The sequence below is a fragment of the Eptatretus burgeri genome, chromosome 6 (assembly GCF_056783735.1).
Source record: "Eptatretus burgeri isolate ZD-2024b chromosome 6, Ebu_testis_v1, whole genome shotgun sequence".
Taxonomy (NCBI): domain Eukaryota; kingdom Metazoa; phylum Chordata; class Myxini; order Myxiniformes; family Myxinidae; genus Eptatretus; species Eptatretus burgeri.
The window spans coordinates 63,278,925-63,292,075 of NC_140966.1; the positions used below are offsets into that span (position 1 = coordinate 63,278,925).

Below are 13,151 nucleotides of genomic sequence, written 5' to 3' on the forward strand. Positions count from 1 at the left end.
TGGTAGATTTGTCAGTGTATGACTCAACAACAGTCAACAGTTTCTTGTTCTAAGTCACTTGAAGTAGCATTTGGACCAGCTTTGTGAACAATGTGTTGTGGCTGTGAGGGAGATGATGTCAACCTGTGCTTACAAAATGGTCGCCAAGTTCAGACCCATTCACCTTGGTTGAGGGTCGAATGTCCACTTTTGTGACGTCAGTATTCTTTTTTATCCGTTGCTGCTCTTCTTGAATAGCACTTGCTAATCTTGTGTTAGCTGTTGATGTCTGGATTAGTTTCAGAGCTTTTAGCAGACATCGAAGTTTGCGGCCTATCATCATTTCAGCTGGGGTTACGTTGTATCAAAGCATGTGGTGTTGAGCGGTAAATCTGTAGAATGCTTCGAAGTCCATCTACAAATGTTCTTCTCTCTGTCAATTGAGTGGTGAGGCCTTCCTTGATCACATTGTGCAACCTTTATACTCCACCATTACATTGCGGGATATGGCGGGTTGTGTGACGATGCTCTCTCCAAACCTCGGCGCCAAAATGTTGTATCCCAACGGATAAACCACACGAACACACGGAACCAGAGTGACCACGACTCGAGAATGGCAGCCAACACGGCGTAATGTCAACACCGTTGAGACACGTCACGTGACCTGCGATCCGCTTGTGTATCGCGTGACGACGCAAAAAACATATTTTCCCTCTTCCCCAAAGGTGAACCATGACAGTCTCTGTCATAAAGGTCTCAGTGGCAACCTCAGCAACCAAGAAACCAAAATGTGATCAACGATGGCTCTGAATTAAATAAAGTCTTGGAACCTATTCAAGTTGCCATCAAATCAAATTGAACTTGATATTATTCAGTTTGTTACAAAGTCAGATAAGTATCATGGAGGACGTCCATTGCGTCTCTGACGTTGAGGTGCTTGTCTGGTCAGGTGTGGATGAGGAGTAAGAGTATCAGGCAGGTTAACAATGTCAAAGCTCACATCTGAATTCAAATGAGGTTGACCATCCTGGTGGGACCTAACACATCGTCGGGAATTCCAATGAGAACCATCGAGAACAAAAGTATTTGGAACGGCTTTGCGAACAATGCGTTGTGACTGTGATAGAGGTGATGACAGTTTGTGCTTACAAAAGGGTTGCTGAGTTTGGACCCATTCCCCTTGGGTCAGTGTAGAGTGTCTACATCGACAACATCAGTAGTATGGTGTACCCTTTCACCTGTCTCCGCTCTTCTTGAATAGCTCTTGCTTATCCTTTGTTAGGTCTTGATGTCTGGATTGGTTGCAGAGCTTCCAGAAGAGAGTGAATTTTGCAGCTTATCATTCTTATCATTGTGCTGTGCTCCAAGAATATTTCAAACTCATACGAGACGAGTTGCGGGAAGTTGTCGGAGATTATAACTTCGGCCAGTCACCATGTAGCAAAGAGCTCACTGAGAATTTTTAATGAGAGTCGTTAAAGTCACGATTGGGATTGCAGCAATTTCTGGCCACTTGGAATGTAGGTCATGTACTTCAACGAGAGCCTGGTGTTGGCTTAATAGTGATGGTGGCTGGCTTAAAATCTTAGGGTGTTGAGTTTGACCTCCTGTGCCACCACTGAAATAACACCAGGTGGGTTGACTCAGATTGTCATCCTTCTGAAGTCAGCAAAATGAGTACTTTCTTTCTGATAACAGAGGCACTGCATCAGCAGCACAGCCATGCTTCCAGAAAAAAAGGATGCAACCAGCAGCCACAAGCTGCATATGAAGCAAAAACTACAAGGAGGAATCTTTGGTTGCAGGGAGCAGCATTTATTTCACCAAAGATGTCGACTTGACTCTGGCTGCACAGTTTCTCTGGCCAAGGTATGGGTTAGAGTGGTGGTTCCATTGGTTTTGAAGATTTCTCCCTTTTGATACTGGACATGCTTCACAGTCCTCGATGTGCTCTTTAATACCTGGCCACCATACCGAATCTCGACATCATTGTTTTGTCTGAACGATGCCTGGATGACGGCATGTCGTCATGTGACGTGTCTTGCCGGTATTCTGTATGGCAACCAACATGGCGGAATATCGAGTCGTCCAAATTCTGGTCCCGTGGATTCGTGTGGCTTATCCGTCAGGATTGAACAAGCAGCATTTACCACATGGAGAATGTAAAAAAAAATACCACCATTTACCCCACGGAGAATGTAATAAAATACCACCATTTACCACATGGAGAATGTAAAAAAAATACCACCATTTACCCCACAGAGAATGTAATAAAATACCACCATTTACCACATGGAGAATGTAAAACAAATGTGGCCAAGAGCCGCGTCAGAAAGCTTTTGTCTTCACAAGAAGAACAACAAGAACAAGAACAAGAACAAGAACAAGAACAACAACAACAACAACATCAACAACGCGGAGCTCTCTTCGAGCCAGCGTTCGCAAGCGACGCGGATAAAATACCACCATTTACCACACGGAGAATGTGAAAAACAAACAACAATTTACCACACGGAGAATATAAAAACATAGCACCATTTACCACACGGAGAATGTAAAAACATACCACCATTTACCACACGGAGAATGTAAAAACATAGCACCATTTACCACACGGAGAATGTAAAAACATACCACCATTTACCACACGGAGAATGTAAAAACAAACAACAATTTACCACACGGAGAATGTAAAAACATACCACCATTTACCACACGGAGAATGTAAAAACATACCACCATTTACCACACGGAGAATGTAAAAACATACCACCATTTACCACACGGAGAATGTAAAAACATACCACCATTTACTACACGGAGAATGTAAAAACATACCACCATTTACCACACAGAGAATATAAAAACATACCACCATTTACTACACGGAGAATATAAAAACATACCACCATTTACTACACGGAGAATGTAAAAACATACCACCATTTACTACACGGAGAATGTAAAAACATACCACCATTTACCACACGGAGAATGTAAAAACATACCACCATTTACCACACGGAGAATGTAAAAACATACCACCATTTACTACACGGAGAATGTAAAAACATACCACCATTTACTACACGGAGAATATAAAAACATACCACCATTTACTACACGGAGAATATAAAAACATACCACCATTTACTACACGGAGAATGTAAAAACATACCACCATTTACCACACGGAGAATGTAAAAACATACCACCATTTACTACACGGAGAATGTAAAAACATACCACCATTTACCACACGGAGAATATAAAAACATACCACCATTTACCACACGGAGAATGTAAAAACATACCACCATTTACTACACGGAGAATGTAAAAACATACCACCATTTACCACACGGAGAATGTAAAAACATACCACCATTTACCACACGGAGAATGTAAAAACATACCACCATTTACTACACGGAGAATGTAAAAACATACCACCATTTACTACACGGAGAATATAAAAACATACCACCATTTACTACACGGAGAATATAAAAACATACCACCATTTACTACACGGAGAATGTAAAAACATACCACCATTTACCACACGGAGAATGTAAAAACATACCACCATTTACTACACGGAGAATGTAAAAACATACCACCATTTACCACACGGAGAATATAAAAACATACCACCATTTACCACACGGAGAATGTAAAAACATACCACCATTTACTACACGAAGAATGTAAAAACATACCACCATTTACCACACGGAGAATGTAAAAACATACCACCATTTACCACACGGAGAATGTAAAAACATACCACCATTTACCACACGGAGAATATAAAAACATACCACCATTTACTACACCGAGAATATAAAAACATACCACCATTTACCACACGGAGAATATAAAAACATACCACCATTTACTACACCGAGAATATAAAAACATTCCACCATTTACCACATGGAGAATGTAAAAACATACCACCATTTACCACACGGAGAATATAAAAACATACCACCATTTACTACACCGAGAATATAAAAACATTCCACCATTTACCACACGGAGAATGTAAAAACATACCACCATTTACCACACGGAGAATGTAAAAACAAACAACAATTTACCACACGGAGAATATAAAAACATACCACCATTTACCACACGGAGAATGTAAAAACATACCACCATTTACCACACGGAGAATGTAAAAACATTCCACCATTTACCACACGGAGAATGAAAAAAACATACCACCATTTACCACACAGAGAATGTAAAAACATACCACCATTTACTACACAGAGAATGTAAAAACATACCACCATTTACCACACGGAGAATGTAAAAACATACCACCATTTACCACACGGAGAATATAAAAACATACCACCATTTACCACACGGAGAATATAAAAACATACCACCATTTACCACACGGAGAATATAAAAACATAGCACCATTTACCACACGGAGAATGTAAAAACATACCACCATTTACTACACCGAGAATATAAAAACATACCACCATTTACCACACGGAGAATATAAAAACATACCACCATTTACTACACCGAGAATGTAAAAACATACCACCATTTACCACACGGAGAATGTAAAAACATAACACCATTTACCACACGGAGAATGTAAAAACATACCACCATTTACCACACGGAGAATATAAAAACATACCACCATTTACTACACCGAGAATATAAAAACATTCCACCATTTACCACACGGAGAATGTAAAAACATACCACCATTTACTACACGGAGAATGTAAAAACATACCACCATTTACCACACGGAGAATATAAAAACATACCACCATTTACTACACCGAGAATATAAAAACATTCCACCATTTACCACACGGAGAATGTAAAAACATACCACCATTTACCACACGGAGAATGTAAAAACAAACAACAATTTACCACACGGAGAATATAAAAACATACCACCATTTACCACACGGAGAATGTAAAAACATACCACCATTTACCACACGGAGAATGTAAAAACATTCCACCATTTACCACACAGAGAATGTAAAAACATACCACCATTTACCACACGGAGAATGCAGAATTTGACAGAAGACAAAACACACCAGTAAGTGAGGAAGAAGAGTAAAATTGCTAATTGAGTTTTTCTCGACAGAAAAAGGTAAAATCACTTGATGTTGTGAAAAACCGAGTGTGAGAAACCTTCGTTGGGTTTTCTTCCGAAACACAGACATCTTGGAAAGACAATAAGGTTTGAAGTAAAATGTCGAGTGTAAAACCAGCAGCCGCTGAAAGCACGTCCAGCACGGAGAGAGATCCTCCTCGAACAGATCACTTCACCAAATCACGAACCCAACCCGATTGTGACGTTTCAGTGTTACCACGTGACACACTGTCGTCACGTGAATCTCCTTGGTAATTCAACAACAAGGAGTTTCACCCGATCGGAACCATCGTTTCCAAGTCTTCGTCGTTGTTTATTAATTTTGAATTAAATAAATCGTTATTTATTATGGGGAAGAGTTGATGTGCTCGGTGTGTTCAGTAACCAAGTTTCTTGTGGAGCGATCGCCAAGTGGCGGCTTAAGCACTCAAGCAGGCAGTCCGTTCGAAACCGTCGATAAGGAACGGCTGGCTTGGCAAGCGCTAGCTCGTTGCTTGGTAACGGAACACACTCCTGGAGAATGTGCATAACGACGCTGCTGCTCATCACATTGTCATGGAGCACAACACAGATTAACTTTTGTGAATCTTTCAATCCCGTGAAGCTCTAAATCAGTGTTTACTTTCGAGCTAGGCCGCCCAAACCATGGTGTGTGCCACCACCCCACACACCCCCTAAACTTGGTAACTGAACACACCAGGGATTGATTGAGCGGTGGGTTGGGGCAGTTAAAGGGATTTGAACCAAATTACACTTTAATCACAATAATCGTAATCGTCTATTTTTAAATCCTTTCTTAATTCATACATTAATTATTTTAATACGATGTGTAATTTCCATTTCACCTCATTCACCTCCTCAAACACCCCCCCCGCCCCTTTCCCCACCAATCTGCATGGAACACGTCCCTGTGACGTCACCACACTTTAGATCCGCCATGTTGGATTACCAGGAAGTGGTAAACAAAGGGAAACGAACTTCACCTGGTTTTCTCATCGTTTGTGGTTTTGTTAAAACGGTGAATTTCCGCGCTCTGTTTTGTTGAGTCGGTCGTACCAATAGATAGGATTGTTGATCCCATTATAGACTGCTTACAGTTCGTCTGACAAGGAAACACGAGAGAGGAACGAATACCCAGTTAGACGGAGTTCACGAGGAATCCCACTGGTAAATTGACTTGGTGATTAAACAATAAAAAAAAGTTCTTAAATATCACGTGCAGTTCAATTTTCAACAACAAGACACTTTTTCGTTCCACTCACGTGACTCACCAACATATTCCTGTTGTTTTTTTTTTTATAATTCCATTGTTTTCACTTTTCACACAAAGAGACATTTTGTATCAGTTTACGTTTTACACTTAATTTAATACTTTGTGTTTATTTTTTTTTATAAACTTTAACAGTCCGTTAAGTGAAAACAAAGGAAAGATTAGTTTCGAAGTTTCTGGAAACCAGGGATGCACTCGGTATATATACTGGTCCTGGTCCCCTGGTCATTGCCCAGGTCCCGCCTCCTCATGGGCCGTGGACACGTGACGGGTCTGACACGTGACGTCGCGAACCCTGAAGGTTCGAAGATCCTGACGTGAGGTGTGTGGTGAAATTAAAGAAGAAGAAGAAGACAAATCCGCACTTCGTGACGTGTGACTTGCTTGTGGAGCTGAAGCTGGAAAACTACTTGGACTAAAGGCCTGGTCCCTCGGGTCCTGTCGTTGACTGGCGTTGTCGTCCACTGAGGCTTAAACGGTGAGAGTTGAGAGGGTACCGATCTCTGTGTGTTTGCTGGTTAATTATTATTATACTTCGCTGTAGTCGATTGTTGATGTACCTTTTTGTTTGTGTTTGTAGAGATGCCTTCAATCAAGCAAATTAAAGCCTAATTCACCGAAGGTCTCTCTCTCTATCTCTATCTCTCTCTCTCTCTCTCTCGTATTTTGGGAGCGGACATTTTGGAGAAAATACGTGATTTTAGGAAATCTCTGACCCACACCTTGCATTTCAACTCAGAGCGATTTTGCCACTGAAGAAATTTGCCACCCATTGGACTTATTCCGAAAAGGGGGCGGATGGATTGTGTCTCGTCCGTCCGCAGCAATATCTCGGACATGTATGGACCGATTTTGTACAAACTTGGTACAAAGACAACACATGATGGTTCACACGTACACATAATTTTGTTTCGCGATTCAATCAAAGATGGCCGACTGGCGGCTGTTTCAGTTCGAAAATCCCGACGTGGAACACATCCTAATTACTATTTCTCGGACGAGCATCCACCGGTCATGTTAAAACTTGGCACACAGATAAAGAATGATGGCTGACATATGCATGTTATTTGTTTGAGGCATCAGATCCAAGATGGTCGACTGGTTCACTGGCAGCCATGTTGTAACTTAAACGTGTCCCCAACCATTTTTCGGGCATGCATTTACTGGTCTTGTTCAAACTTGTGAGATGTATCAGTAGTTTATGATAATACATGCATACATGGTTGCACCGGGGTGTGGTTAAGCATAGTCATGTGACCCGTCCATGTTCCGATGCTGTGCTGTGCTGTGTTGTGTTGTGCCTGTGTCCGAATTAAATCTGTTCCCACTTCAGAGCCTTCGTCCCTGTCTATCGAGTACATTACAGTGGCGACGAGGATGTCTTCGTGCATCGGCATATTGCGAGAATACGCAGTGGGGATGATTGGGAAGACCATACCGATCGTCTGAAGCAGGACTTCGTGGCAAACAAAATGGCCACCAATGAGGATGCTGAAAGGCGGCGAGCTGTTTTACTGACCGTATGCGGCACCCCGACGTACAGCCTCATCAAAGATCTTCTTGCCCCAGACAAACCTTCTGACAAGTCGTATGAAGAACTCATCAATCTCGTAAAAAGACATTATCACCCGAAACCGGAAATATTGTCTCGAGATATAAATTTTATACCCACCATCGTCAAGATGGTCAGTCAGCATCTGAGTTCATGGCTCATTTACAATGACTCGCCGAACATTGTGAATTTATAGATAAACTCAGAGATGTTACGTGATTTCTTTATAATAGGCATCAATGACGACTCAAACACACCACGAACAGGAAACACACCATGCAGCCTCCCGTGAGAGAATCACCAAAAGAACAAACTCCCTATATGGCACGCCATTTTCAAACGGCATCTCACCTTGCTCACCATTCGCTTACCAAATAACTCACCACTTCGACCACCAACACCTCCTGCACTCGGGAAAAAATATTCCCGCACCTCATTATACCTCGGTATCGATACAATTCGCCACTAAACAGAGGCATGTGACATAACCCACGCTGCGCTTGAGCCGTGTGGTGCGGGGACGGGCAGCAGATGTTAAACGCGCCAGCTGCGTCTCGCCGGGAGTGTCCTGGGTGAACATGCTGGATTGATGCGGCCATCGTCCTGTCACCGGAAGGCGGCAAGGCGGGCGGTGGGGGGGCGGTGGGGTCGCGGGAGTTTGGTACGGAGCCGTGTACCAAACTGTCATGCCAGATGTGCAAATGAGACCGCTTCCGTGAACGCCCCTGCTTCCAGGAGCTGTGTCACGCCAGATGTGCAAATGAGACTGCTTCCGGCCCCAGGAGCCTGACAGGGCGTGGCGAGGGCTGCTGTGGCCAAATAGAGAAGCAGGATTCGGGTCACAGCACGTCGCTTTGGGTCGTCACCCCACCCTTTGCCCAGGGCTTATAAAAGGTGGATCACAGAGCTATCACATTCGCCCTCTTCTTCAATGTTCCGAGTTGCCTCTGCCCGTTGCTGGCTCTTCGTTGCCTCTGCCCGTTGCTGGCTCTTCACTCGTGGTTGGTGTGTGACTGAGACGTGCTTTTTCCGGAGGACCAGTGCAGAGCGCACATTGCCACGAGCCCCAGCAAAGTGACTAAGCCGGAGATAACGCGCCAACTCTCGAGGTGGAATCGCTCAAGTGGAGCGTCCGACGGAGGTACATGCTTCACTCACAGACCTATGCAAGACTCTGTTAAAGGATCTGTCACCTCATGCATATATCTCTCTATCTCTCTCTCTCTCTCTATCTATATCTCTCTCTCTATCTATATCTCTCTCTCTCTCTCTCTCTCTCTCTCTCTCTCTCTCTCTCTCTCTCTCTCTCTCTCTCTCTCTCTCTATCTCTCTCTATCTCTCTCTATCTCTCTCTCTTTCTCTCTCTATCTCTCTCTCTCTCTCTCTATCTCTCTCTATCTCTCTCTATCTCTCTCTATCTCTCTCTATCTCTCTCTATCTCTCTCTCTCTCTCTCTCTCTCTCTCTCTCTCTCTCTCTCTCTCTCTCTCTCTCTCGTCCGCTTTGGACGCACAAAAGAGTATCCATTACTGACTTGCAATCACAGTTTCCTCTGGAATGACATTTCACCCCCCATATTATGCCTTGTGTTGGCTTAATGGTTTTGGTGGCAGGCTTTGGATCCGAGGGTTCTGACTTCAAATCTCGCTCAGCTTTTGAATCAATACCAGGTGGGGTTAACTCGTCCTGACATCCTTCCGAGGTCGGCAAAATGAGTGCCAGCATGCTGGTATACTGTGTTGGAGTGACGACCCGTCCATGATTGTGCCCAATGGCCAAGGAGACTGCATAAGCAGCACCAACGCTCTGCAAAGAGTGTGGTCCCAATTTCCTCCCCCATATTGAACTACACCACACCTTCCACTCCCACACCTTCAAAACCAGTATTTCTCCTTCCTACCTCCCCCAAAGCGTACTGGGTTGCGTTGGTCAGCCGACCGCGCCAGGTATTGCGAAGCCGTTTATCCTCATCTGCTCTCTTTCTTTCTGGCTATCTAATCTTCCGTGTGTGTGTGTGTGTGTGTGTGTGTGTGTGTGTGTGTGTGTGTGTGTGTGTGTGTGTGTGTGTGTGTGTGTGTGTGTGTGTGTGTGTGTGTGTGTGTGTGTGTGTGTGTGTGTGTGTGTGTGTGTGTGAGAGATGGCGCCTGTCGTAGCAGAAGTTAAGATTGTTGAAGTGATAACAGGATAAGTCTGCTCCATGTCTGCTTTTGTAAATTGCTTGCCTTTTGTCACACCCCACAAATTCATTGCTATCCTTGCTGTATATACCAATAAAATATGTTTTGCTGTTGCTGTAAATCTGTTTTTCGAGCCGGTACGTCCTTGGGCAGTTACGCTTGGCTGCATCTGATCCGGTGAGGCGATCTAGTTTCAACAATGCGTACCGAGGGCGTCCCCGGGTAATTAAATTACGTGACCATTAGGTAAACGGTAATCATTATTCGGAGGACCCTAAGTTAGATGGTTGAGTTATTGGCGCTCACGGTCGATTAGCGATTCGCCGCGTCACGGAGTCATCCGTGTGCGACGGCCTGTGATTCCAAAGAGTCTGGTGGGAACCCGAGGTACCTTCCTCCACCACCCCTCCCCCTCCACTCGTGGTCTTCTCACCCCTGACCCCACGTCAGCAACAATATATATATATATTACACACACATACATGTATGTTTATCGATCTATATATTACTAAAACTCTCATCTTGTATATATGTATGTATGTTTGTATGTTCCCGAAATACAGCCAAAACGGTACAGGATAGCGCAAAAAATTTAGGGCCACCTTACTCAGCATTCGTCTCCGGTGTGCAGTATCAAGTTTTGTTAAAATCTGGCAAAGAAAAAATTATTAAAAAATCAATTCCTGATTCAGTCAAGCACTCTTCGGGAGAATTTGATCAATGCAAACAACCTCAGTGGTATAGTTAGCTGGAGCTATTTTTATTATCATTATTTTTTTTTGAATGATTTTTTTTTTTTAATCAACTGCTGTCACAATGGGAACCCAACGGGTTCACGTGTCGTCTAGACTCTTGTTTATATGTATGTACATATATATACATATATACATATACATATATATATATATATATATACATATATATATATATATATATATATATATATATATATATATATATATAGTTACGAATCTACGCCCACCCGGCGTGCGAACGACCGCTTTTAACCGAATCGCGGCCGTACGCCCACCGGACGAACAATTCTGTCGTGACTTCCCGGAACAACGCCGAGAACCAGTCACAGGTGTGCCTTCAACGCACACCACGGCCCAGTCCGTATTCTACCCACGCGCGACAGGGTCAATCGCCGAATATCGATATACCGAAGTATTCGTGCAGGTAACCTACCGAGGGACCGTACCTCGGCGAAAGCCTGTTTGGACAGGAACCGCTTAAGCGGTTCGTTCCGTTCTGGGATAACCGAGCGGGTATTATCGCCAGACCTCGCTGGACCCGATTCTATTATCGGTATTCAAAAACCAACTAGTATTCCGAAAAACAATATGGCACTTCAATGGGGTAAAATGACATGACAAACGGGTTACATTTAAACAAGCACATTTATTATACAAGCACATATGCAGTCAGGAATGCAAAACACTAACATGCACGTATACAGAACAAAAGCAAAGCAAAAGGTGCTACGACTGTCTAGAAGCAATTATGTAGTCACTAATACGGTTTTACTTGCGGGACTCTGCGCCACAACATTCATTCAAAGAAAAATCAAGAAAAGACCCCCTCATAGACAAGGGAGTCAGACTGGGCCCGTGGGCCTTTATAACGTGGGGATTTGGTGACTGAAAGGGCCCCACGAGACCGTTGCAGGTTACCTGTACCCTCGTGGTGCCTTGATTGGACGATCCGCGACGTCCCGTCCCCATGGCAGCTAGCGTAGCCGCGGTTGAACTCGGGCCTTCCGCGTGGCAGGCGAGCTCTCTCCGGCTCTCTCCACACGAACGCGCGGTTTGCGCGACACAGCATGGAAGGCTGCGCCTCCAACTCGCGTCTCCGTCGCAACGCCTGAACTCTCCACCGACTGCAAGCTCCAAGCTCCCGACTCCGACACGAGCCCAGACCTCCACACAGCTCCTTGGCTTCTTCAGCCTCTCTGAATCCCGACAGACACTCTCCACCAACTCAGACCGACTTCCTCCAGACCCCCTCCAGACTGGTTGAAATGGCGCTCTGCGCGGCCTTTTGTAGGGCTGGTGAGACGAGATTCGACCTCCGCCCTCTGACCCTTCTCTGAGAGCGGACGTTGCAGGAATCACCGACGCTCTTGATCCGAATTGCGGGCAAAGCTTGCACGGAGCAGACGTTGTGGAAATCACCGACCCTTTACCTCTGACCTCTGACCCTGTGCGGAGAGTGGATATTGCAGGAATCACGACGCTGCACGGTGAGAGAACCCTTGCCTCTGCCTGCAGCGATGCCGTTTGATCGGATCTCGCTGCTGCTGGTGCAAAGATGGCGTCATTTCGGAAACGAAGGTGAGGCGATGTTTGTGGTGTGGAGATGTTGACGGTTGTTGGCGAAGTGGTGAGGATGGCATGGTTTGTTGAGAGGCAGGTGTGGTTGTGGTGGTGAAAAGGCGGTTGGTCTGAAGCGGTTGTTGAGAGCGATGTTGGTGGTGGTGGTTGTTGTGAAGCGGTTGATGAGAGCGATGTTGGTGGTGGAGGTGGTTGTTGTGAAGCGGTTGTTGAGAGAGATGTTGGTGGTGGAGGTGGTTGGTCCAAAATAACGATAGTAAAGAATAACGGCTAACTCAAAGATCACAGCCGATCAACGACACACACACACACACACACACACACACACACACACACACACACACACACACACACACCTGGTTGGTCTCTTTTTCACCTCTTGATGAACCTGACCTACATGATCAACCAGGAGAAAGCAGGCATATATATATATATATATATATATTTATATATATATATATATATATATATATATATATATATATATATATGCCACATGGATAATTCCCATTAAACAACGGTGGGGAAATCTAACTGAAGACAGATTTATCGGCATAACTGACTAAGGACCTCTTTGGTGTTCTGCGAATTTCCACAGCCGTAACGATATATATATATATATATATATATATATATATATATATATATATATATATATATATATATATATATATATATATGCC

General features: G+C 44.0%; 1 protein-coding gene across 2 annotated transcripts in view; it reads right to left on the minus strand.

Annotated features, from left to right (window-relative positions):
• The window catches only part of LOC147024937 (uncharacterized), a 228,452-nt gene extending 223,016 nt beyond the window's left edge, over window positions 1-5,436 (minus strand). For both annotated transcript variants that reach the window (XM_085885365.1, XM_085885364.1), the window contains exon 1: window positions 5,176-5,436. In XM_085885365.1, coding sequence (XP_085741491.1) covers window positions 5,176-5,207 — 32 coding nt within the window. In that variant the 5' untranslated portion in view covers window positions 5,208-5,436. The remainder of the gene's footprint in view (window positions 1-5,175) is intronic.
• Window positions 5,437-13,151: the final 7,715 nt, after the last annotated feature.